General features: G+C 38.2%; 1 protein-coding gene across 5 annotated transcripts in view; it reads left to right on the top strand.

Annotated features, from left to right (window-relative positions):
* The window catches only part of GDA (guanine deaminase), a 109,240-nt gene that overhangs the window by 56,149 nt on the left and 31,657 nt on the right, over window positions 1-21,434 (top strand). For all 5 annotated transcript variants that reach the window (XR_011233926.1, XM_069474118.1, XM_069474117.1 and 2 more), the window contains exons 2-5: window positions 3,976-4,064; window positions 10,576-10,747; window positions 17,520-17,607; window positions 20,176-20,281. Coding sequence is in view for 4 of the 5 variants with exons in the window: in XM_069474118.1 (XP_069330219.1) it covers window positions 3,976-4,064; window positions 10,576-10,747; window positions 17,520-17,607; window positions 20,176-20,281 (455 nt within the window). In the remaining variant the exon portion in view is untranslated. The remainder of the gene's footprint in view (window positions 1-3,975; window positions 4,065-10,575; window positions 10,748-17,519; window positions 17,608-20,175; window positions 20,282-21,434) is intronic.

The raw sequence follows: 21,434 nt of genomic DNA, 5'->3' as shown, positions 1-21,434 counted from the left end.
TAAAAATAAAACAGGTTATTTCCTGGATATAAATTTCATCCTTTCCTGTCTTGTCTTTGCAATCCATTTTTTTTATTTCAAAGTTTATAGGGGAACAAATGTTTTTGATCACAGGGATTGCTTTTGTAATGATTGAGTCAAGCTTAAAAGTGTTCCCATCACTGAGATAGTGTTCATTGTACCCGTTAGGTGGGTTTTCGCCCATCCTCTTCTCCTCTACCCCTGCTTGATTTTCATTGAGGTTTACTTCCCTCAATGCACATGTGTGTTCATCAGTAAGTTCCAATTAAATAATGAGTACATATAGTGTTTGTTTTTCCATTCTTTAGATACTTCACTTAGGATAATGGTCTCCAGTTCCATCCATATTGTTGTAAAAGGCATTAAGTCATCCTTATTCATGGCTGAGTAGTATTCCATGGTATACATATACCACATTTTGTTAATCCACTCATGAATTGATGGGGATTTGGGTTGATTACACATATTTGCAGTTGTGAATTGTGCTGCAATAAACATTTGAGTGCAGGTATCTTTTTGATGAAATGACTTATTTTCCTTTGGATAAATACCCAGTAGTGGAATTGCTGGATCAAATAAATGGTAGGTTGATTTTTAGTTCTTTGAGGAATCTCCATACTGTTTTCCATAGAGGTTATATTAATACTAATTTTCAGCCCCACCAACAGTGTATAAATATTCCTTTCTCTCTGCATCCACACCAGCATCTATTATTTTTGGACTTTTTAGTAATAGCCATTCTGACTGGGGTAAGGTAATATCTCATTGTGGTTTTAATTTGCATTTCCCTGTTGATTAGTGACAGTGAGCATTTTTTTCATATGTTTATTGGCCATTTGTCCATCTTCTTTTGAGAAACTTCTGTTCATGTCTTTGGCCCACTTTTTAATGGAGGTGTTTGATTATTTTCTTGCTGATTTGCTTGAGTTCTTTGTAGATTCTGGTTACTAGTCCTTTATCAGATGTATAGCTTCAAGATATGTTCTCCCATTCTGTAGGTTGTCTGTTTGCTCTGTTAATTATTTCTTTGGCTGTGCAGAACCTTTTTAATTTGGTCAAGTCCCATTTATTTATTTTTGTTGTTGCTGTGATTGCCATTGGGGTCTTCTTCATAAATTCTTTGCCTAGGCTGACATCTAGAAGAGTTTTTTCAACATTTTCTTCTAGAATTCCTATGGTTTCATGCCTTACATTTAAATCCTTTATCCATCATGAATTAATTTTTGTGAGTGGTAAGAGTATGGATCCTGTTTTATTTTTCTGCATGTGGCTAACCAGTTGTCCTAGCATCATTTATTGAATAGGGATTCTCTTCCCCAGTGTATGTTGTTGTCTGCTTTGTCAAAGATCAGTTGGCTGTATCTGGATGGTTTTATATCTGGGTTTTCTGGTCTCTTCCATTGTTCTATGTCTCTATTTTTGAGCCAGACCCATGCTGTTTTGGTTACAGTGGCCTTGTAGTATAGTTTGAAGTCTGGTAATGTGATGCCTCCCAGTTTGTTTCTTTTGCTTAAGATTGCTTTGGTTATTCAGGCTCTTTTCTAGTTCCAAACAAAGCATAGAATTATTTTTTCTGTATCTGTGAAATATGGTATTGGTATTTTGATGGGGATTGCATTGAATCTGTAAATCACTTTGGGTACTATGGGTATTTTAACAATGTTGATTCTGCTGATCTACGAGCATGATATGTTTTTCTATTTGTTTGTATCATGAATGATTTATTTCTTTTCTTCTGTAGTTCTCTTTGTAGAGATCTTTCATCTTCTTGGTTAAGCATATTCCTAGGTATTTTATTTTCTTTATAGCTATTGTGGATGGCATTGAGTCTTTGATTTGACTCTCAGCTTGAATGTCATTGGTGTATAGAAATGCTACTGATGTGTGTACACTGATTTTTTTTTTTTTTTTTTTTGAGACAGAATCTCACTCTGTTGCCTGGCTAGAGTGCTGTGGCATCAATCTAGCTCACAACAACCTCAAACTCCTGGGCTCAAGCAATCCTCCTGCCTCAGCCTCCCAAGTAGTTGGGACTATAAGTACATGCCACCATGCCCAGCTAATTTTTTTCTGTTTTTAGTAGAAACAGGGTCTTGTTCTTGCTCAGGCTGGTCTCAAACTTCTGACCTCAAGCAATTATCCCATCTCGGCCTCCCAAAGTGCTAAGATTACAGGTTTGAGCCACTGTACCCGGCCTGTGTACATTGATTTTGTAATCTGAGACTTTGCTGAATTTATTTATCAGTTCCAGGAGTCTCTTGTTGGAATCTTTGGGGTTTTCTAGATATAAGATCATATTGTCTGCAGAAAGTGACAGTTTGACCTCCTCTTTTCCAATTTGGATACCCTTAATTTCTTTCTCTTGCCAGCACTTCCAGCACTATGTTGAATAGAAGTGGTGACAGTGGGCATCCTTGTCTTGTTCCAGTTCTTAGTGGCAATGTTTTCAACTTTTCCCCGTTCAGTATGATGCTGGCTGTGGGTTTGTCATATATGGCTTTTATAATTTTGAGATAGTTCCTTCTATGCCTAGTTTGTTGAGGGTTTTTATCATGAAATGGTGCTGAATTTTGTCAAATGCTTTTGCTGCATCTATTGAGATGATCATATGATCTTTGTTTTTAAGTCTGTTTATGTGATGAATCACATTTATTGATTTACATATATTGAACCATCCTTGCATCCCTGGGATGAAGTCCACTTGGTCATGGTGAGTTATTTTTTTGATGTGCTGTTGAATTTAGTTTGCTAGTATTTTATTGAAAATTTTTGCACATTTTTTTTTTTAAGAGACAGGGTTTTGCTTTGTTGCCCAGGGTGGAGTGCAGTGGCACAATCATAGCTCACTGTAACTTTGAACTCCTAAGCTCAAGTGATCCTCCTGCCTCAGCCTCCCAAGTAGCTGGAACTACAGGTGCATGCCATAACACTCAACTAATGTTTAAAAATTTTGTAAAGATGAGGTCTCACTACCTGCCCAGGCTGGTCTCTAACTCCTGGCCTCAAATGATCCTCTTGCCTTAGTCCCCCAAAGAGCTGGGATTACAGGCGTGAGTCATAGTGCCCCACCTACAATCCATTTATATAGAGAAAGCAGTCACACTGTACTTAAGTAATAATCAATGGATATAATTTATTTGACATTTAACATGTTCTAGGGATATGCTAACTTCTTCACCAGAATTACCATATTTGGTCCTCACAGTACTTCTGTGAAATATGTACTGGTATTATCCCTAATTTGCAGATTGGGAAACCAGACCAAGAAGGATTTAAGAGACTCATCCAGGTTCTCAGCGGTAACTCACAGATTTCAGATCTCACAAACCTAACTTGAGAGGTCTCTCACTTATCTACCTCACTATTGTATCTCTTACACATGGTACTAGAAATATATAGCAGACCACTTTACAGCATATGCCAAGCATCAGAACATCAACAGAGCTCATACTAAGACTCAGTTGAAAGGCAATTATTATGTGCAGTTATATTTAGTGTCAGTAAATTGCCCCATGATATCACTATAATTGCATTCTGGTCTTGGGTTTCCCATAATAGCCAAACAAAAATATAGACTCTTTTATTCATCTGAAGTAAAGTACACTTTCTATAAATAATTGTTCCCTTTATTAATATTCAGGGGTGGAGGAGAAAGAGATGCCAATTAGCCATTTTTAATACCTTGTATCTTCAAATTAGAATTTTTGAAGTCTCACTTATATCTACATTGTGGCAGAAAAAGAGAAATTTCACATAGTTTACTTCTTTAGATTATCAAAGGCAAACCTCTACCTTTTTTTGCCTCTAAACTCAACCCCATTTGGTATCAAATATCTTTTAAAATTAACTAAGCTACAGTATAGTCTATTTTAAAAAGATTTAGCTATTTAATAAAAACAAATAACTATGGTTCATTAATATGTGATTCTTTTCTTTTCTTTCTTTTTTTTAAAGATAGTGTTTTTAGAAGATGCCTCTCAACATGAAAAACTGGCCAAAGAATGGAGCTTCAAGCCATGTGAAATAAGAGAACTGAGCCACCAGTAAGTCGTCATCAACTTCTTCTGTTTTCCTGGATGCCACTAACTAGGCTCAAGTCACAGGAAACCTGCCTTGAGAGACAGACATGTTTTTTTTAAAAAGTTAATTAATTTTTAAATTAATTAATTATTTTTAAGGGGGGAAGTGAGAAGGAGAAGGTAAACAGGAAGCTGAAGCCTGGAAGCTTTGAGAACTAGAGGCTGCCATGATTCATCCATTTCTTCAGCAAATATTTGTTGAGCCTACTATATGCAGTACTGGGATGTGGAGGTGGAAAAGATCTTCAAGGTCCTTCTTGTCCTCACAGGGTTTATAGCCCATGGGGGACACGGGGGACACTGCCAGTAAACAAGCAAACAGATACATAAACATGACAGTGGTAGATTGTGGTATGTTCTATGAAGAAAGTTAGTGGGCAGGGGCAGAGTATGATAGAGGTAAACTATTGAGGAGCAGGGAGGGAGATTTTGAGGATCAGTAACTGCAACACCTTGGTCAGAGAAGACCTATGTCCAGAGGTGAATTTGAGCTCTGATTTTATATCTCAACTACTTTTAGTGGTTTTAAATACTTTTATAAAATATATATTTTTTTTATGATTGTCCCACTGTCTTCATAACCTGGTTGATTCATTCTATAGAAATATGAGTACTTTTTTTTTAAGCATAAATATTTTATCTTGTTTTAGGCCAAGTTCATTCCAAGGTCAATAAAAGTGGTGCCATTTTCAATCTGAAAACGCTTTCATAACTTAGGAATTGACTTTTGGCAAATGTAGTGAGCCAAAAGGAACATCGAACTAGGTATGAGAATACCTGGTTTGAATTTATATGCTAGAGCTTTGCAGCTCTTAGGTGTAAAGGAAGCTACTGTCTTTTGAGTTTATCTCGGCTATTAAGCTCACCTGTGGTCACAGTCCAGCTAGACAGGATAACTGCTCATAAAGTTTTGCTGCATGTTCAGTTAAACTCACATCCCCTTACCTCTTTCGCCTTCCCCACTGCCTCTCTATAGCTTGGAAGTATGTGGGCAATGGACATGGAAATTCATATAGGAACTTCTGCTGTTACCGTCTACTTACTCTTGCTCGATTTCCATTGAGAATGTACATTGAGGAAGAACTGACATTTGTAGTCACGTGCTTGCATGTTTTGTGATGGAAGATTAGAAGAAGGCTTGGAAGGAGACGTGGAGGTCGGGAGGAGATGAGATGATGTGGGAAGTGATTGGAGGATGGGGAGGGTGTGAACATATCTGTGGGTCTTTGCATCCTTTTGTCCCTCTTATAAGAGTTCTTTTGGAGTTAAATCCATCAAAAATGCCGATTCTGGGGGTTCTGTAAGCACTACACAAAGAGAAATAGTAAAGTAAGAAATAATTTAAATTTTAGTGGAAGGCTGAAGTCTTTGAAGAAAAATCATATTTGAAATGCAAAGTAATTCTTAAGTGTACAAGTTATATGCAGTTGAATTGAAGTCACGATTAAAATACTATAGAAGATGATGTCTCTGACAGCCTTTTTAGTAGACTTGGCCCAATACCCATTGTATCTATAGGTCTATCTCTTTTTAAAGAAGGAAAATTACAGCTGGAACACCACAGGCAGTGCTGTGTTGGGAGTGGATCAGATTGTGGCCGTGCACCATGGACAGGTTTGCGGGGCCAGGACTGGGGGAGGGGAGTGAGGCATTCACCTCAGGCACAATATTTAAGGCAGCTGGGAGGGCAAAATACTCAGTAATCAAGGTAAATAATACTTTAATGCAATATTTTAAAAAATTAATACAAAATCCATGATGAGCAAATTACCAAAATTTTAAATAAAGACAGGATGTTGTTGTTTGTTTTACATTCTTGTGTTTTTTGTGCAATGAAACAGTCCTTTTCAAACATCCCAGGTACCAGGTACCAGGCCCACAGGGCCATCACATCCCCAACAGGGCAGATTGATGAGGGTGATGATGGTGTGCAAACAAATTGGGCCACTCAGGCCTTTATATCTACTTGTATATTTTGATTGTTGAGCTTTTATTGGTATTTTCCACTTGGTTAAAAGACAGGTGTGTATTCTGATAAGTGTATGAGGGGTGTATCTCATCCTTTTTCATTAGGTTATGCTATGGCTTGGCCCACACTGTGGGTTTGGAATATCTGGAGGGAAGTTGAGATTTTCTTAGGGAATTATTATGGTGATAAAGTAAAGTGGGAAGAGAAAAGCTGATAGGCAGAAGGGAAAAAGGAGAGCTTTTCACTTTTCCTTGCTGCCTCCAGATCTTTTCTCTGCTTTCCCTCCAGCTGGGCTTTTTGATAGCTACAACTTAGCTGTAAGTAATGTCGAGATTGTAGAACTAAGTTTGAATCCTGGCTGTGCTGCTAACAAATTGCAAGTCTGAAGAGGAGCTTGTTTGCCATCCCCGAGATTCCTTTTGCTCCCACTGTAAAGTGAGTAGTTGGGCTCAATGAACTCACATGCAACTCACACATTCCGCGCTTCTGTGTGTACAGATATCTATAATAAATCCTGGACTGCTACCTAGATTCTGTGAGTCTTTCCATTAATAACCATTTCACAATGTTTCCTATTCCTTAAAAAGGATTGTAACCTTTCTGAGTGAAAATCACACTTTAGATGTAATAAATCCCTGCTCCGCTGTTGCTTCTGGAGACTTTGTATACTGAGTCATCTCTTTCACTTTCTCATCTCTGCTATCTGGTGAACGTACCAGGGTTTCCTCTACATGAAAAACAAAACATGACTTGTGCTCTTCTGCATATGGACTTTTACTACCAAATATCTTTAAAAGGAGCTCTCCATCTGCCCAATACTTTCTCTTTCATGTTCATCACTCTCTCCTCAGCACCTAGGACAGTGCTGAAAACATGGTAGTGACTTAAGTACTTTTTAAAATGAAGGACTAAATCCCTCTGATACTGGCTGCCTCCCTCAATCATTGCATTGGGTTTTCAGGGGCCTTCCTAGACCCTGACATCCCAGGCTAGGCATCCTTGACCCTTGCAGTTTGGGGCACTAGTTACTGCCCTGTCCCCTTTATTTTTCTCCTTGACAGCTCTCTGTCCTGGGTTCCCTCTTTCCTCCTGACAACAGCTCTGCCAAGATCCGTTATGACCTTCTCTTCCTCAGTTGTGCTCTCTTTACGTGGAGGGTATTACTCAAGGTTTAGCTTTGTTCTTTCTTCCACAGAACCCTCTGGTACCACTGACTTCTAGGGTTACCAACACAGAGAAGATTCTCAAATCTGATCCCATCTTTAACTCCTACATGACCTGTTATCCCACATTTCCAATTACTTCCTGGACTCTTGGAGGCCACACTTTGCTACTAGGTTTAGCATAACATCGACCCCCTCCTCCCCAAAATGAACTTTCTTGCTAGATTCTTGATAGTTTATGTCATATCTTCAGACCCACATGCTTGAAAACTTATCCTCTTTGACTTGTTCCTCTCCTTTGCTTTCTAGAGCTAAGATCAAGTTCTTTCTGTCACATTCATCCTTTTCTGTTCCCATCATCATAATCTCTATTCAGGAACCTCATGCTTGGGAGATTTCAGGAATCTCCCAGCACATGCTCACCACGACCAGATATGTCCTCCTAAACCCAAGGCTGAGTGTGTCATAATCTGCTGAAGAAAACAAAAAACAAAGAAACAAAGATTATCAGGATCCCCTTCCTTTTGGATGCAGAATAACACATCTATGTTGATTTGCTAAATTGAGTATTCAAGACCCTTTAAAAACCTTTTTTTTTTTTCTGTTTTTAGGAAAAAAATTTTCCTAAATGCGTAGGTCTCAGGTATATAATTTGATAAGTTTTGGCAAATATATATACCATGTAACCAGCATGACAATTGATATATAAAACATTCTTATCCTAGAAAGTCCCTTGAGCCCCCTCCAGTCTCTCTTCAGCCTCATAAAGGCAGCTACTGTTTGATTTATGTCACAGAGATTACTTTTGCCTGTTTTCCAACATCATATAAATAGAATAACTCAGTATGTGTTCTTTTGTGTCCAGATTCTTCCATTCAACATGATGTTTTTGAGATTCATTCATATTGCTTGGGTATCAGTTCATTCTTTTTTATTGCTGAATAGTATTCCATTTTACCGTAGTTTGTTTATCCATATTGTCCTGTGGTAGATACTTAGCTTGTTTCTAATTTGGGGCTAATATGAATAAAGCTGTTATAAACATTCTTTTACAATTCTTTTTATAAATTATGTTTTATTTGGCTTGGGTAGATATCTAGGAGTGAAAGTGCTCACTAAGACATTCTATGTATAACCTTTCTTTCTCCTTCTCTGTCTCTCACACACATACTCATTCACCCCTAATTTCTTTAACTAGATTATAAAGTCTTCACAGACAATAAGATAGCTTACTTCTCTTTGTACTCTCCACAAGGCTTAGCAGAGTTTCTTGAACATGGTAGATTCTTGGGAAATATTATTTGATTGAACAATTTAACTGCCTGAAGAAGCCACCTTGCCTTTCCATTTTATGGTAGTGGAGAATGCAAAATCCCAAAGGACTGGCCTGTCCTGGAGAGGTCAGTGACTGACAGCTGAGACAAATTCTTATTTCATCCTCCCTCTCTGCTTGTTTCCCACATTCTAGGCCCACTTCATGCTGCCTTCCTGCCATACTTCAAAGTTCTTACTCTACTTTATTTGCATAGTTAGTGAATTAACAGTTCTGTCACACGGCGCATAGAACATTGAGCCTATAGATGAACTGCCAGGGTTTGAATCTCAGCTCCAAAACTTACTAGTTCATTATTACTTTTTTTCAACCTACGTAAATTTCCTGAGCTTTAGTTTACCCTTACGTAAATGAGGGTGACGGTACTCTCACACTTCATACATTTGTTGTGAGCATTACATCGTCGTCATCATCATAACTGACATTTGCTGATACTTTCCATTATCTAGGTACTGTTCTTACATACAGTAACTCAATCCTCATAACAGCCCTATGATGCTACTGCTATCTCCATTTTATGTAAGAGGAAACCAACTCACAGAGAGATTAAATAACACGCTGACTCTTCAACTTCTGGTTTATGGTGGGGCCTGACTTCAAATGCAAGCATCACGGGTTTAGAATGTATGTCCTTAACCTTACGATAAACTACCTCCCACAAATGAGATGGTGCACACGGGACGCTGCGCCCAGTGCCCAGGACATGTACATATTCAGGAAACATTAGCTGCTGTCACCATCATCATCATTACCGCCACCATTCTTGGCTCTCTTTTTAGAATAATGCACTTTGAGCTACTCTTGGCCTCACTTGTCTCACATTTGGGTGGTATTTATACATTTGATTTGATAGAATAAATTATTCTTGTGATGTCAAGTTTCAAGTTCCTCATGTGATTTGACATTTACTCAAGGTGCTGGTGGTGGTAGTGCGTGCCATGTTTTGGTGAATATCTGGATGAGGTTGAACACTTACTAGAGGCTAGCGAACTGGATTAGCTCTCTTGAGAAAAGCTCTAAGTGTCTGTTCGCATCAGGTTGCCTCAATTCTATGGGTAGTGCCTCTGAAAACTTTCAAAACATCTTTCCGTGACTTTCCATTATAAGAATTAATAGAAATATGTATAGTAGTTGGTGGATCAGGATAGCGGCAGGAGTGATCAGAAGCATCCTGAGAATGGTTGCCATGGCAACGCAACTCTCTCTTTGCTTAACCGTTTACACCACTGCCCACGTGTGCTCCTGTGCCTGTTCCTAATCAGCTTGCTCTTGCTGCTTCATTTCAGAACTTAGCCTCTGCATCACATGGGAAAGGACTAGATGTCTTGTAGTCAGCCAAGATCAAAATGACCACAGAGTCTAAAATTGTAGGCACTCCGTCTTTCATCCCAGTCACCCTTAGTGACTTGTGTGTGTGTTCCTCACCACACCTCTAGAAGTTTTGAAGACCTCCTCTCCTGTGTTTTTGCTCTCTGTCCTACAACCACCAGCTGTTTGAGAACAAAGTCATAGGATTAAATCATAGCTTCCCTCCTTTCTTGTGCTAAGACTGCTTTGCTTCTGCTCAGTGCTGGGGCTTTTTCCTCCCTCCATCATCACTGGTTAACCCCACACCAGCCATTCCGACTTAGGAGCTATATCCCTCCAAGCAGAAAGCTACATTTTTATTTCTTAACCTCTGAAAAATAGAAGAATTTGCAGTTGTCTGGTTGCATCAGCTATAAACCTGTGTGGGGTGAACAATGAAATCATTCTCAAGAGAAAATGTGATTTAAAGATACAGAGTTTACCCACCCCCAAGCCCCCAGTTCCCAAAGAATATTACCACTGCGTGAGCATAGGTGAGCATTGTAGGTGGAAAAAGGCACGCCTCAAATCACGTAACCAAAATGTTTGTACCCCCATAATATCCTGAAATAAATAAATAAATAAATAAAATACAAAAAAATACAGATACAGAAAATGATTGGAGGTATTATTAAATACTTTCTCTCTCCTCCTATTTTCCAGTGAGTTCTTCATGCCTGGGCTGGTTGATACGCACATCCATGCCCCTCAGTATTCCTTTGCCGGAAGTAATGTAGACCTGCCACTTCTGGAGTGGCTGACCAAGTACACATTTCCTCTGGAACACAGATTCCAGAGCACCGACGTTGCTGAAGAAGTATACACTAGAGTTGTCGTAAGTATCCTGTGTGTATGGTGTCATCCAAAGAAGCAGCTGCTTCCTGGGAGGGCGGATTTAAATGATAAAGCATAGGCAGTTAAGGCTAAGATGGACCTTAGAGATTGTTTTAAAGTTCTCTCACAGCTCACTGAGTTTGTGACCACCTCACCTACATGGCTAGTCAGTGACAAAGAGAGAATTTGCATCCAAGTTCCCAAGTCCCCAATCTGGTGAGCTCCATATTACTCTCTTTTACTTTTTGTGTTTTACTTTTTACCAAATCCGGGTTTAATGCGATGTGTGTTCCCTATTCCTGCCAACCCCTAATGCTGTTCTGAGGCCCATATGGAATGAATAGCTGTGTGACCTTTGGAAAGTTCTGTGACTCACTTTCCCCATCTGTAAAAAATAGAGCTTATGATAGTACCTAATTCACAGGATTCTTATGAGACTTACAAGCAAGTTAATATTTGTGAGGTTCTTAGAATAGTGCCTGGCACATGGTAAGAGATCTGTGTGTTTGCTTTAAAAAATACCCAAGGAAATTTAAAACTAAAACTTTAAATTACCATTAGAAGGATATCACATTATTCTGGTAGCTTCACAAGGAGGGAAAATAGGATGGTCCTCCATTGCAGGGTATGTGAAAATGTGACGAGCATTAATACCACTAGAGGGAACTCTGGGGCTAGTTCAGTAATTGAACAGTGGCTGGAGTGTGTGCTAACTATATATTGAAGGCTCTGAAAATGTCCTTCCTTCTATTCTTTCAAGAAAATCAGTTCCCTTCTTTCTATTCCAACCTATGCCCAGAACCAGTATCCTCTCAGTAACAGGAAACAGCTTTTGCAGGAAAGAAGTTAAAGCTACAAATGCCTTTTTATCTGATTACTACCTCATGTGGTTCAGTACACTTGGTCTGAACACTGCTAAGTTTTTGTTGGACTCATTGATGGTTTTGTTGGATCCATTGTTGTTAACTATATAGAGGTGACAGTATCACAAGACTTCCGCAGTGACCGACCTAGCCATCCTGCCATATGCACCTGTTTCTTTGGTCTTGCATTATTCTAGGCTTAAAGAGTAAAACCAAGTGCTAACGTTTATACACTTTCCTAGCATAATTATAAATTCAGTGTAATTGTGGCTCTTACGTATTTAGCATGCATCCACATGACACCAGAAAAACTGAGAAGGACTAAAAGCTGTGTATGAAGTTGCTGGTGCATTGTGTTAATGAATCGTGTTAACCACACCAAATCTTTATTTATATCTCATATCGTTCTAAAAAGGGTTCGAGATATCTTAAAATTGCATAGTACACAACAAAAGAAAATGAGTCATGAAATCACAGCAAAGAAAAAAGTGGGGGAGGAAAAATAAAATAAAACCAAGAAGTCAATGATATGCTGTGGGGTCAATGAACTTTTAGAGTTTGTCACCAATTTGGTTTTAAATTTTTAGAACCGGACCCAGAGAGGGAAATCAGTTATCAAATTTACACTGTCTATTTGATAAAAAAAATAACACATTTGTTAAGGTAAAGCATATGTATGTGTTCCTTGTACTGAAACTTGAGAAAATTAATCCTAATATTCCTTCATGTAGAAAGATGCTGTGTTGTCAAAATATATATTGTAAAGATGCTGTAGTATCAGAAAGTCCAGACAGATAAATCTGTTATGTTTCGAGAGATGGAGTATCAAAGACTATATATCCTTTAGGCAATATTCCATAAAAATTATTTTTTGCATCAGATATTTAAGTATTTGATGTCAATGAGTACAAAAGAGGTTTTATTCTTATTTGCTGTGCATACATCTTCCATTTCTGGTCATGAGCAGGCACACACACTTACAGTTGGACGAGCTAACGGTGTGGATGGCATCTGTTTAAGAAAGTTGAGATTTGTTAGCTAGAACCTGTTTCTAGGCTGAAACGTTCCTGTGGCAATGCAAAGGGGTGTGGAGGAAGTACTCATGAGTAGAACTAAGATTTTTTTGGTTTTTAAATGTTTTTCCCCTAGAAAACAGTCATAGAACTACTTTAAGAAATTTGCACCGTAGATTATAGCAGTGATAATTTCCTCTGCAAATAATTTAAAGTATGTATTAGCAAACACCTCCTGAGATTATTAAGAAAAAAAAAATCCTCAGTAAACCAAACCTAGAGTATTTCCCTTTTAAACATTGCAAACTCAAAGAGAGATTATACTTACAAATGGGACTGAGATGAACAACAAAAAAATCCTAGAACCTTTAAGAATCTGCCCAAGTTACGGTCCAGGAACAGGAGAATAAGATCCTTGGTGAACGTGACAAAACAAAAATTAATTGCAAATATTCTCCTGAACAATGCAATCAATATACTTACACCCTCTGGCTCAGGTCTGACACCAAGAAATGGGCTTCCTGTCAGGGACTGTGTAGTACCTCTATTGTCTTCATTGCTAAATAGCCTCAATTTTCCATTTTGATTTCCTCTTCAAGTCAAGATTTTAGAAAGTGCTTAAAATTTTGAAAATTTAGAAAAATTTAGGTTATGTGTCTATTTTAATTTTTAGTTTAATTTTAGTTTGGTTAGTGAATGTAACTTGTGTCATTTTCCTAGGGAATAGTTGAGATTTATTTTATAACCTAATAAAAGGTGTTTTATGATTCTGCAAAATTTTTAAAACACTGTGTTTCCTCTGTTGATATAACTTTTTTATATATCTATGAGATAAAGTTGTTAAAAGCATTAAATAAGTATTCTATTATTTCCCTCTACATTCTCCCATGTGACGAGACACTAGCTCTTACGTTCTCTTCCTTTCTTCGTTCATCCCTACCCACTTGACAATGTCCTATGTTATGTCACATCTAAGTTTTTAATTCAACTTTATTTTTTTTGCCACCTATACTAATTTAAAATAAGTTTTAACTTTTAAATTTAACTTTTAACGTTTATTTTAATTTGATTCTAGGCTGTTATTTGTTAACATCTGCACTTAATTTAACAATGAGCTTTACTTTTTCTTTTGCTACTTGGATTCCTGTCTTCCTCTTGGATTCCCTTTTCATTTTGTTGGGATATAGATTTTGATATTCCTTTCCAATCAGGTGGGTAATAAACATACCAAATCCTTGAATTACCAAAAATGGTTTTCCTGTTTTCTTACTCTGGAACAACGCCTTAGCTATAGGGAGAATTCTATTTGAGATTATTTGCCTACCAGCATCTAATGTGCTGATGTCAGTCTGGTTCTCATTCCTCGCTAGCAAATTTGCTGGCCTTTAGGATATTTTTCCTCATTTTTGGTGCTCTGAAATTTAAATTGTTGATTTTCCAATTCATTCCCTTTAATACATAGTTCTTTCAATATGAGAACTCCTGTCTTTCTTCTGCACTAGGATTTCTGTTCTTTCTCTCTCTCTTAGTATTAATATATTCTTCTCTCCAATCTACTCTTTCTTTTGATAACTGCTATTAGAAAAATGTTGAAACTTCTGAATCTACTTCCATATCTCTGAACTTTTCTTTCTTGCTACATTCTTAGAGAATGTCATGTCCTAATTTTGCAAATCATCAATTCACACTTACTGTTATAACAATAACCTGTTCTTCTTTCAAGGATAAAATGTTCTGTTTATCTAAGAATGCCAATTGTAGTTCATTTTGTGTCTCTTGCTGTTTTAGTAATTCTGCTTCCTCAGGTGAACGCTAAGCATACACTAGGACCCAGACATTTTTCTAGTTACTGGAGATTAAATTTGATTCCTATGTCATGGTATTAGCTTATCATCTGGATTTGTAATGCTGATGATGAGCTCATTTTTGTCTGTAACTGACAAGTTCTAAATATCCTCTACTAGCAGCCAGATATATTTTGTTTCATGTGAAAAGTGTGTTAAAATTTAGAAAGATTGACATAAATAAAATCCAGATTTTCAAATTCTTTTGATCTTTGGGACTAACATCACTTGGCTCTCATTAGCTTTTTTTTTTTAACAATTGATGACTAAAGTTGAAGTAGAGGTTGCTGTCTAAGATAGGGCATGTTCTTCCCTTTTATCTTAACTCCAAACTATTTTAATCCTGCAGACATTTCAGCTTAAGCCCTCTTATTTCATAGAGGAGCAAACTGATGTTAAGAAAATAAAGTGACTTTCTTTTTTTTATTTCAGAATATTACAGGGGTACAAATGTTTAGGTTACATATATTGCCTTTGCTCCACCCAAGTCAGAGCTACAAGTGTGTCTATCCCCCAGACAGTGCGCACCGTACCCATTAGGTGTAAATATGCCCATCCCCTCCCCCACCCCACCTGCCTGACACTCAATGAATGTTGCTACCATATGGCCACATAAGTATTGTCAATTAATACCAGTTTGATGGTGAGTACATGTGGTGCTTGTTTTTCCATTCTTGTGATACTTCACTTAGTAGAATGGGTTCCAGCTCCATCTAGGATAATACAAGAGGTGCTAGATCACCATTGTTTTGGGGGGCTGAGTAGAACTCCACGGTATATATAACCACATTTTATTGATCCACTCATGTATTGATGGGTACTTGGGTTGTTTCCACATCTTTGCAATTGTGCATTGTTAAAGTGACTTTCTAAGGTCACATAGCTAATAACAGGCAAAAAGCAAGGAAGAATCCTAGTCTGGAGGGTATTCCTCTGTACTTTAAAAAGCTTCTGCTAAGGATAGACCTCAAAGTACTCAAAACAACCAGTCCCTTTTTCTAAGTGCTTAGGCAGGTTAGGCTATACTAGTTCCATTTTCTTTCTTGGAGATCTTCTTACCTTCTACCATTTTCTTGTTTCTTTGCGATTGGGATTCTCTCTGGCACTACTGTAATATGGGCATTCCTTTTGCCTCTTTCCTGTATTTAATCCCCATTCCCTGGAGCCAGAAATTGCTTTTTCTTGTACTCTCTTGTTTTGCTAAAACCCGTTTTCTAGAAGGTTCTTAACAGTTCATGCAGGGGTAAAATTTTTAGGTCTTTGAATATCTATCATGTCTCTATTCTACCTTCACACTTGATTGGTAATTTACCAGGGTATAAAATTCTGCATTAAAAATAATTCCTCCAGAATTTGGAGGCATTGTTCTGCTTTCAGCATTGTTGATGAGAGACCCAATGCCATTGAGAGTCCTGTCCTTTATCTATGACTAATTTTCTTTTTTTCTGGCTGCTTTCAGCATGTTTACTTATGGACTTAATATCTTACAATTACATGCCTTACTCTGGGTTCTGTTTTTTGACTGTGCTGAGAATTCAATGAGCATCTTCAGTTTGGAGACTAATATTATTTTTCAAATAATTTTGTTCCTTCTGTTTACTTAAAAAATTTATTTAGAACTCTTATTCTAAATGTTGGAGCTCCCAGATTGAGTCTAATTTTCTTATCTTTTTACCTCTGATTTCTTTTTTTTTTTCCCTGAGAGGTTCTCTTCTAATTTACCTGACAATCCTTCCAAATTGGGTTTCAAATTTCATTTATAATATTTTTACTTTTGGAGAGTTCTTGTTCTTTGATTTTCATAGCTTTTTGTTCTTGTTTTGTGGATGCATTAGTGTCTTTTATTTCTTTGAGGATGTTAATCACAGCGTTTTTTTAAAACAAGCTTTTTCCCAACCTTATAGGTTACCTGTTTTCTCTAGGATTTTTTTCAGATTCTTTCTCCTCCTCCTCATATTTTTGATATTAGCTTTCCTCTAAGGTCTGTTGAACCTCGGACATCCATTCATATTTAAATGTGATGCTCTAAGATGCTGACTGGAAGTTCTGAGTGGAGGTAGCACTTGTTGACCAGTGAACGTCATTGTAGAGTGAAGTGTGAAGGCAATAAACAGCCCTTTCAGTTGTGGGCCCCAAATGCCACTCCGAGGACATCTTTCTTCTAGAGTCACTCTTTTTCTCTAGAATAGAATCCTTTAATCCCTTGGCAGGAGTGGTGGGATTAGTACACGTGGCTTTATGATGAAGATGACCTTAGAGGTCAGCCAGATTTTCACTTAAACCTCTTCATTACCTTGTCCTTTTGGGCTGTGCCCGCCAAATACTCTCCAGTTGCTACAAAGAGTGAATCTCTCCTATGAGGAACAGGTTAGGGGCGGTTGACTGATTTCAGTAGGGAGGAGAAGGGTCTTGCCAGGGTTTAATCATCTGTATGTAGACTTTCAGCCAATTCCCTGCTAACACCTGTGTACTTCTCGCCCTCTTTCTAACTTGCTTCCAGGTCCTCATCCATGTTTTTTTTTTGGTCTTTCAAGAAGTTGTTGAAATGTTTCCTCTGCTCATGTCTCCTCTCATGTTCTTCCTGTGGATTAATAAATTTTGTATTCCTTACTGTTCCTTACAGTGGTGATTTGCTAAGGAAAGAAGATGGATACATGTGGTTAATCACCCAGGTTGAACTATTTAATAGAAGTCTGGCTGAATATTTTTACCTGCTTAATAGATAGGAAAATCTTATTTATGCACTCCCAGAGGCAATAGCATTTGGATTTCCTTAATCCTAAGAAATAAGGAATTAATTAGTATCCCATTTTATAAATTCTGAAACACAGAACTGTTTGAACCCAGGAAATCAAAAGTATCAACTTCTCCAGCTAACACTTTTGGAATATAAATACTTTTGCCATTTACTTAACTATATTCCATATCAAGATGGCATACCTTTAAATAAAAGCATTTTTAAATTTAAAAGCTAGAATTCTATTTTTCTCTGAATATGCCATGTGACTTTTTCTGGGCACATGCAATTCATGGTTTTTGTGATTTATTTTTAGAGGAGAACACTAAAGAATGGAACAACCACAGCTTGTTACTTTGGAACAATTCACACTGACTCATCTCTGCTCCTTGCCGAAATCACAGGTGAGCAGATGAAAGCATGATTTATGGGTGAAGACAGCCAGACCTTGCCTTGCAAACATCTTACATGTATTTGTGGGCGGTCCCGCCTTTTAATTGCCAGAATTTGAGCATTGCATTTTTTTTTGCAGGTAATTAAGTATCTGTGTATCACTGTGGCCCTTGAATGTTTTCTCTTGTTTTAGTAATTTGATCATTTGCTTCTGTTTTTTGGTTGCATAATGATGTATATAGGTGTGAATTTTTTTTATTAATTTAGGGCTTTTTAGGATAAGTTTGCTAGTTCTAACTGTGGCAACAGTTTACTATAATCAACAGTCACATGTTGGCTATTGGCTAGACTCAGATGCTGGAGCACAATGAAACAGAAAATAGTCTCTGCCTTTGAGGAGCCAGACAGAATGCCTGCGCACACTGATCAATAACTGTGTAACGTCTATGGTGCTGTTACTAGATGCCTGGCATTGTGCCAAGCACTCTGTATTGATTAGCTCAGCTGTAAACAGCCTTCTGAGGTAGTTAATGAATGGTGTTCTCATGTTACAGCTGGGTAAACTGATGCTCAGAGAGGTTAAAGTAACATGCCCAATGTTGCATAGCTAGTAAGCAGAGTTGAGAGTGGATCTAGGTTGATGAGTCCAAAATTTGTACCCAGCACAGTGCCTGGCACATAGCAGTTGCCTAGTAAATACTGTTGGCTGGTGCACGGATGCCACTACTTGCTAGACAAGGTAATTTACGCCAAAGGTTTGATGGATGACACTGAAAATAGACATCGCAGTTTTCAGAGTAGGCAAAGAGAACCCAGGACTAGGTTGTCTGGGAAGACTTCATGGAAGGGATATTTATTTTTTGAAACAGGGTCTGTCGCTCTGTCTCAAAAAAATAAATGACGTTGTTACACTGGGACTAGAGTGCAATGGCCTCATCATAGCTCACTGTAACCTCAAACGCCTGGGGTCAAGCCATCCTCCTACCTCAGCCTCCTGAGTAGCTGGGACTACAGGTGCGCACTACCATGCTTGGATAATTTTTCTACTTTCTGTAGAGAAAAGGTCATGCTGTGTTGCCCAGGCTGGTCTTGAACTCCTGGGCTCAAGCAATCCTCCTACCTCGTCTTCCCAAAGTGCTAGGATTACAGATGTGAGCCACCGCACCTGGCCGGAAGGGGCTTTTTAACCGGTCTTTGAAGGGAAGACGACATGGGGGAGAGAATAAAATGTTTTCTGGATGGGGGAAATGACATAGACAGAGATACAGGGACAGGAAATGTCCATAGCAGATGCAGGGATCGGGGAGTAGTGCAATGTAACTGGAGGAGAAGGTTCATCACATGGTGGGGTGAGAGAGGAGGGTGGGCAGATGGGCCGGCTCAGACTGTGGAGCAGCTCCAATATACATCACAGGCCCAAAGAATCTTGAGTCAGCTGAGTTACGTAATAAAAGTAGTATTTTAAGAAGATTAATCTAATGGCCAGGTATTACAATGAATTATAGGGGAAAGAGAGATGTAGAGACTCCTGTAACAGAGGTAGAGACATTGTAAAAAATAAATAAATAAATAAAAACCAGTTACCATTGCCCCATGTAGCTTCAACTTTCTGGCTGAGATAGAATTGTTCTAGCACCTCTGATGAGGACTAGACCTCATCAGTGCTGAGAGCTGCTAGTGAGACTAAGTGAAATTTCCCAGAGACAATGCTATTGGCATTGCTACAGTTAAGAAGTGGAGCAGTATGGTGCCTGCTTCTCACATGCATGACACCTTATATATGTTAGTACATGCATTCCTCATAATCCTGCACCTAGTGGAGGACTCTGAGTACCTTACCCAAGTAATATCCACCATCCTGAGAGTAATCACAGGAATAAGGAATCAATCCAAATCTGTCTAACTACAGTGCCCATGTCCTTATCCCTAGACCATGCTGTGTTTTATCAAGAAGAGGACCACATTTTATAGAGAGAGAGAGAGAGAGAGAGAGATTGAGACTCAATCCAAGGCACAGTGGTAGAGTAGGAAATGGAGGGAGATTGTGAGTGGGGAAAAAAGAGAAGGAAGAAAGAGAAAAAACAGTGTAAGCATGCCAAGGACTAATAGAATCTTTCTCTAGGACCTGAGGCTGTTTTCTCTTTACCGTGTGATAAAATGAGAGCAAAGATAGTTATGACTTTAGAAAAAATATGTACAAACTGTATAAACAAAGGCAAAATCTGAGTAATAAGCAAAAAACACCCAATGATTACCTGGGCAGCCTGGGAACGGGGATGGAGGAGGTAGTGGGTGGAAGTGATAAATGGAAGAATCTTTATTACTTAGTAAATTTAGTGGGGATTTGTTGTTGTTATTGTTCTTTTTTGTTTGTTTTTGTTTTTATTTTTTTTCTTCTGAAGACTCCAGAACTCTGCAGTTGTTATTGTTCTTAAGTGATGTGATGGTGGATGATCTTTTACATGTTCACTTATGTTTTCCATAATAATTGCAATTTTAAAATGCTTTTAAAAGGCTTAGAAAAAGTACTATTTGAGAAATAAATATGCCTTCAGATTCTTTTTGTGTGCGCTTCACAGATAAATTTGGACAGCGAGCCTTTGTGGGCAAAGTGTGCATGGATTTGAATGACACTGTGCCAGAGTACAAGGAGAGCACCGAGGAGTCAGTCAAGGAAACAGAGAGGTAAAATGCTCATTTGTCCCGATTTGTGTTATGGGTGGGTCCCTCTGCTGCTCTGATGGAGTGAGAGATAGTGAAAGAAGAAATAGGATGCCGTTATGACCCGGCCGGGATATGCACATGGTGATTCAGAACGTTTAATACAATGGGTCAGCTGGTCTGCAGTGAATTTGACCTGATGGTTGGTGATCACTAAGGATTGACAAAGAGCTTACATTTGCACTGTCACACTTGATCCTCATAGAAATCTCCACGAGGCATCTGTATTTTATGATAAGGAAGTTCAGTTTGAGTTAAGCTATATGACTTGCTCATGGTCATGCAGCTTTTAAGTAGCAGAGCCAGAATTTAAAACCAAGGTTTATGACTCTAAATGCAGAGTTCTTTCTGCCCTGACATAGAGCCCACCTAATAGTCAGTGTAAGTAAAGAGAGAGAGATGGAAGGCATGCAAGAGCATTTGTGGTGGTTTATTTATATTTAAAAAGGATGATGGAAGTGAAGAATCATTTATGAAATAAAATATACAAGAAGTTAGGAAAAGTGAGTTACATTTACAGATTAATGAAAGACCTTTTACTAAAAAGGAATTTAAAAAATAATACCAAAGTAATAATATGTGTAACTGTGATCCAAACCTTGGAGAAGCACAAAAAGGTACAAGGAAGAAAAATGTTCTCCATAATTAAACCACCTAAAGTTACCAGTATTGGAATTTTGCTCTGTATCTTTTTAGTATTTTTTCAAGGTGGTGTATGTATCCCTCATAACTGTTTTGTCCGACCATGGGAGGAGGAAAGTTGTTCTAGATATGTGCTAGAATAGCCGTAACATGCTAATGTAGGGAGCTAGAATGTCCTCTCTCCAAAAACATGACCCAAAAGAATATCTTTCCAAGGTAAAGTGCAGACATGTAGGAGGGAAGGCTGTGATTCATTTTCCTGCCTTGGTTTCATAGCTGTGTGCTCACAGGGAGGAGGGCCTCATTGTACTACTACAATCAAGGTTCTGAGAACATTCTGTGGTGACGCACAAGCTAGAGAAAGACCATGGGAGGGACCAAGGTCCACTTTGCTCTTGCTGGATACATAGTGCTAGGTTCACCAGAGGCTGTGGACTGTCTACTTTGTGAAGATCTACACCTTAAAGAACAGGTT

The sequence above is a fragment of the Eulemur rufifrons genome, chromosome 7, assembly GCF_041146395.1.
Source record: "Eulemur rufifrons isolate Redbay chromosome 7, OSU_ERuf_1, whole genome shotgun sequence".
In the NCBI taxonomy this organism is placed as follows: Eukaryota; Metazoa; Chordata; class Mammalia; order Primates; family Lemuridae; genus Eulemur; species Eulemur rufifrons.
This window is presented reverse-complemented; position numbering and strand designations above follow the sequence as displayed.